This window comes from Triticum dicoccoides, chromosome 2A, assembly GCF_002162155.2.
Source record: "Triticum dicoccoides isolate Atlit2015 ecotype Zavitan chromosome 2A, WEW_v2.0, whole genome shotgun sequence".
Taxonomy (NCBI): Eukaryota; Viridiplantae; Streptophyta; class Magnoliopsida; order Poales; family Poaceae; genus Triticum; species Triticum dicoccoides.
The window spans coordinates 1,907,246-1,913,199 of record NC_041382.1 but is presented as its reverse complement, the minus strand read 5'-3'; the positions used below and the strand labels follow the sequence as shown (position 1 = coordinate 1,913,199).

The window sequence follows — 5,954 nt, the reverse complement described above, 5'->3', positions numbered from 1 at the left end:
TTTAGTACTCTGTTTATATGCAATTTTTACCATTCAACTGTCCCTGCCTGTGAGATGTGCAACTTTGTATATTGCCCCTGGCCAACTACCTAGCAGACTATGTGCAACTATGTTTGTTGGTCCCGCCAACTGAAAATACAGGTCCACAAATAGAGAGCATAGGGAGTTGCACATTGACTAATAGGCAGTTGGCTTGAACAATAGACTAAGTTGCACATATCCCTTGCAGGGGAGGTGGGGGTAGGGTGTGCCAACAGTGAAAAACTACGCACCCACAAGTAGGGAGGAAGGTTGCACAACGACTACTAGGTAGTTGGTCGGGACAGTAGACTAGTTGCACCATATAGCACGAAAGTTGGCATCGAAAAAATTTCGTCGAAACATACCCATGTGGGATCTAGTTTCAAAGATCTCGTCACGAGAAATCCAACAGTGAAGACGGATATAAATTCCGACGCATGGTTTGAAAGATATGACTTTTTAAAAATTTGAAAAACCCAAAATAAATAGACGTGGATCTGTTTTTCGTCACATGTGACCAGTCTAACCGCATTTAATGCTAGTAGTCACATGCACTAGCAGACAATACATGCATGTATGCATACGAGTGACAAAGCGGCTGCTCATTCTCTCCAACGAGCGTGCGTGCACTTTTAAGATTTCAGGTTTATTGATTATGCTATGCATTGCACTCTGCCAGTTACATATATTTTTAATGTTGGTTACGTTTCATCAAGGGCTTCCCAACTGGATTCCGTCTGAATATTGTTCGATAAACTTTTTACTCATCTTATAGTTATCAGCCCACGATTTATGAAGTTCTCATTGTGTTGTTACAAAAAAAAAAAAACATGAATACAGCTACCCTGTCGAGCTCATGAGAAGAAGAAAACGATCGCCGGCCAAACAATTCTGAAGAGTCCCAATCAAGGACATACCCTCCCCGATTGGTCGCAAGATGTAGATATTTAACCTGTATTTCAGCTATCCATGTTTCTCTATAGCACAACCGATCGAATGCGATTTAATGTTTAACCACCTGCAACAATCCATGACTGCCCGCTTCACGTACGTGCATTTTTTTGATAAATGGTGGATTTTACGAACTCAAAAGTAACATCAAGAGAATACAAACAAAAAAATATGCATACCTGAGCTCTACATAGTTAGAATATACACATTCAATACCAACACATGCACACAAAAACACGCCGGTAAATAGTAAAGTCATATAAGACAAAAACTATGCGTAGGCGAGGAAAAAAATCAAATACGATTAGATTCATGATTGACAAATAACGATAATGAGCATATCTGCACCAACCAAGTCATGACACCACATATACAACGAGATTCTTCAATGGCAACGTCTTTAAGAAGGGAACGACACTAAAGCATCTTTGTCACCGGATCCAACCACCAAGGCTAAAATCTAGGTTCTCGCCCTAAAGAATCAATACGAGCATATCCAAGAATCCCTCCAACAAGATAACAATGTAAAAACATCGTCATTGCCAAGTACTCCCTCCGTTCGAAATTACTCGTCCAAGAAATGAATGTATCTAGATGTATTTTAGTTGTAGATACATCCATTTTTGTGACAAGTAATTCCGAACGGAGGGAGTATAACCAGTTCGGGGCAGACATAGGCATTCACACCGGAGCTCGCGAATGGGTGCCCGAGTCTCACCACCGTTGGAGTCACTCAAGTGTTCTCGCCACCACTTTTCCGCTATCCTAATAATTACATGTGATGCGAATGTCACCGCTACACAATCATACATCTGCGTTAAGTCGTCGTTCATAATTTGAATCTCACCGCTGAGGTCTACCACCAGATTTGTAGGAAGGAACCATCATAAAGACCTTTCCGTGGCCACCGAGTTAATCTGCAGCGAGACGGCCGCCGCAGGCCAGAGCGGTCACATCATGACCATTAGTGATGGCGAAGCAGACCATCACTGACTACCACCTCACGAGAGAGTCTTGCTCATGACCATCGGCCTATGGCCATCATGGCTAGGAACTGGAGCACGAAACACAGATCATCATCACAGACGTGCAGCCGCATAACCGTCACTGGAGTCATCACCGCATCCAACCGTGCCAGCCACGGTCAAGCCAGACCTTTGTGGCCATGGCCCCCGATCTGGTTCCCATGCCATGAGGAGGAAAGTACTCCCCAAATCCTGTAGAAGGGATCCATCACATTAAACGAAGGATGTGGATGAGCAGATCCAGTCCCGCTCGTAGAAGGGTCGGGATTAACTATAGGATCCCGGCCTAGACGCTCTAGGCCGGCTGCAAGCACGCAACAGCCTTGCGAGCCTGCCCTCGTTTGCGCACTGCCACCTTCGTGAACCCTCGACCACGCACGGAGCGCCTGACCTGCATCCCACGAGAGCCTAGCCGTGCATGTGCACAGCCCCAACCGCCGCTCGGGCTTTCCCAGCGACGTTCTCCGGTGGCAGCGAGGTGAGATGAGGAGACTGGAGACTCCCTGGGTGGCCGGACTTGCACGCCCCGGTGCGACCCTGTGGGAGCTTCACATACGTGCATGGACCCATTGAATTTGCATTTACTTATATCAACTGACACTTTGCAATGATCGGTCATTCGGTCATCCTCTCTACTAATGTTACTACATCCTTTCCAGTTTGGGCTCGTCATAGTGGGGATGGCCCGGTTTTAGAAACTTTGAAAATTATTCCATCATTCATATCATCTACCTTGGTTGGTGACATTTCTGAGTTGAGCCCTGTGGCTAGTCATAGTGGGAGTAACTTAGCAAGTAACATACCACAGTTTAAGACAAATTTGCTTATGTGGCATGCATTTAATGAGAAGAGATGTGTTTAGAGTAACATAATATGTTACTGTAACATAGCGTTTTAAAAAAAAAGATGAGTCTACAAGCTAATAAATGAAAAGCCATCTATGACACTACTACTATATTACTTTGCACTATAAATGTAGTAATTTAGACTAGTGTCATATGCATTGCCATACTTCCGGCGGGGTATCCAGTTATTAGTAATCCCGTTTATAAGCAAAAGATCTTCATATTTTTAGAACTTCATTTATAGTATTATCAGTACTAAGACCATGTTCCCTTCTTCTTTCTGGCTATCAGCTGATCCCGAAATCACTAATTAAGGATTACTCGTTCTAAAGATCACTCCCACCTCGCAGAGTTCCTCCCAGGAAGCAAAACCGTACCTCTCATAGAAGGGAAAAAAAGAATAAACGAATATACGTAAAAACGGAATAAGCGGATATACATAAAAAGGGAAAACTCCCAGGGAGCGAAACCGTGCCTCTCAGGGAAGAAAAGAAAAGGAGAAAACCGTGGGAGACGGCCGTGCCTCTCGCGAAGCAAAATCATGCCTCTTGCGCAAAGAAAACCGTGCCTCTCATGGAAGGAAGGAAAAAAAAGAGAGAAAACATGTTTTTTTTTTCGTTTTCGAGAGGGATGGCGACATTTGATAAGACCGTGCTTGTACGTGTGGCAAAGAGGCGGAAGACAAAAGCTCCTATCTGCTTTGATTGACATGTTACAACATAGTTATAAACATGAATAAGAAAGACGTAGTGCAGCTTCTTGAGCGTCTATGCAATGCAGTTATGAGAAGAACATATAAAGTACAAAAATGCAGAAAATACATATACCTTTGCACCAAAGTGTTCCACCAAAAATTTCCAATGATATACTGGATATTATCAAACCAAATCGAGATATCAAAGATGCACACAGTAAAAAAAATAGATGAAGAATGAAAAAGAGCTAATGAACAAGCAACAACATCATCCATGCTTTTTTGATAAAGGGAATATATTGATCTTGTGAATATACCAATTACACGCAGCCTCTGCACCAACAAGATGTACAAAGACATCAAAGATGCACACTGCCAATAAAAAAGTAAAAAAAAAGAAAAAGAAAACAAGGACCGTCATGGTGATTGAAACTTGCAACAACAACACTCTAACCACCACCGAAAACAATACCCAGGCTACAAAAGAGATTCTTCAAAAGCAACGCCTCCAAGAAGAAAACAGTGCTAAGACATTGTCCTCTTGACACCGTCCATGCTTGTATGCATGGAGGCGGTATTTACTAGGTAGCATGCACACACGGGACCTTCCTCCTCTTGACCGTGACAGCGAGCCCGTTCTTCATGTGAAGCATAACGGACAACTTGGGCTCCACGACGTGCCCCGGCACGGCCTCAACGGCGAAGTTCCACAGCACGGCTGCTGCGACAGCCTTCATCTGCGTGAAGGCCACGTCCTTGCCGAGGCAGGTCCTGGGACCGGCATTGAAGGCGAAGAACTTGTAGGACGGCTCGTGCCTCAGCTTCCCGTCGTCGGTGACCCACCTCTCCGGCCTGAACTCCATGCAGTCCTTGCCCCACACACCCTCCATCCGCCCCATGGAGTAGCAGTAGACGAGTATCTTGTCGCCGGCCTTCAGCTCGTGACCGCTCGGGAGCACGTCGCCGGCAATTGCCGCCTTGTGCTGGAAGGGCAGGGGCGGGTAAAGCCTGAGGCACTCGCACAGCGCCGCGTGCAGGTACACCAAGTTGCTCAGCTCACTGAAGTCGAACACCACCATGTCTTCCGGTTTCTTGGTGGCAGCGACCGGCGCCAGCTCGTCTAGGATTTTCTGCTCCACGCGCGGGTTCTTGCATACGAGGTAGAAGAACCACGACAGCGCCGCGCCGGTGGTGTCCCGACCGGCGAACAGGAGGTTTAGTGCTGTGTCACGCAAGAACTCGTCGCTCACGTCATCATCATTGTCGCAGATGAAGGAAGAGAGCATGTCGGAGGAGGATTGCTCGTTGCGGAGGCTGTGATCGGACCTGCGCTTGGCGATGGTGTCGGCGGCGAAGCGGTCGATGGTCCTACGAGCCACGGCCATCTTCTTCTCCGGGCCCAGCTCGTAGCGGTACATGAGGCTCCAGCACGTGGGCGGGAAGACGTGGCGGAGGAACATGGTGTCCAGCACGTCGTCCATGGCGCGCGCGACGGGCACAACTGGGAGGTCAATCCGCAGGCAGCCCGGGTCGACCCCGAAGACGAGGTTGCAGGTCATGTCGAAGGTCATCCGCAGGATCACGTCGTGCAGGTCACAGCGTGCGCCGGCGTCGGCAACATGCGCGAGGAAAGGGAGGAGGCTCTTGTCCACCTTGTCGCGGGTGCGCCGTGCGGAGAAGGAGCGGAAACGGGGGGTGGCCATGAGGAGCTGGGACTTGGCACGCTGAGAGCGCCACGACTCGCCGTCGGCGTTGAAGATGCCGTGGCCCAAGATGTCGAATATCTCGGCATACTCCTCGCCCTTGGGGTAGTTGAGGAAGTTGGAGGTGAAGATGTGGCGCACATTGGACGGGTCGCAGGTGATGAAGAAGCGAACGCCGGTGAGCCCCGTTTGAGCCGGGAAGTTGTAGCGCCTGCCGGCCAGGACGACGGTGGCCCAGTCGTGGTAGTGGTGCAGGTTGGCGAGCATGCCGAAAAGATGGCCCAGCAATGGCCATTCGGTCGGCTCGGCCTTGCATGCTTTCTTGGACTGGAGATGACGGTAGTAGAAGAAGCAGCAGCAGCAAAGGAGGGCAAGGAGTTGTCCTAGAAACCAATCCATGGTGTAGAGAATTTTGCATCTAGTCATCTGGTATTTAGATCACATGCTTGAGCTTCTTGAGGTGGTTCAAACATAGTCATCAACAAATCGCGTTCGAATTTATTGAGAATGTAGTTATACTTGTACTGACAACAACGGTGGTAGCCCAATGTTCGAATTTATTGAGATGTAGTTGTACTGACGACAACGGCGCATCATTTGTTAGTTTTAGTGGCAGACAACAACGGCGCACGTACTGACAACAACGTACGTGCAGCTGGTCGGTAGCTGGAGCGTCGGTGACATGCTATTAGAGCATCTTCACGGACAACGCACG

At 48.0% G+C, this 5,954-nt stretch overlaps 1 protein-coding gene across 1 annotated transcript; it reads right to left on the bottom strand.

Annotated features, from left to right (window-relative positions):
• Nucleotides 1-3,814: 3,814 nt before the first annotated feature.
• LOC119352628 (noroxomaritidine synthase 2-like) lies at nt 3,815-5,644 on the bottom strand. The gene has a single exon (XM_037619198.1). The coding sequence runs from the start codon at nt 5,636-5,638 to the stop codon at nt 4,118-4,120; it is 1,521 nt and encodes a 506-aa protein (XP_037475095.1). The 5' UTR covers nt 5,639-5,644; the 3' UTR covers nt 3,815-4,117.
• Nucleotides 5,645-5,954: the final 310 nt, after the last annotated feature.

Coding starts and splice junctions, on each gene's coding strand:
- LOC119352628 (XM_037619198.1), bottom strand. CDS start 5,638: ATGGATTGGTTTCTAGGACAACTCCTTGCCCTCCTTTGCTGCTGCTGC.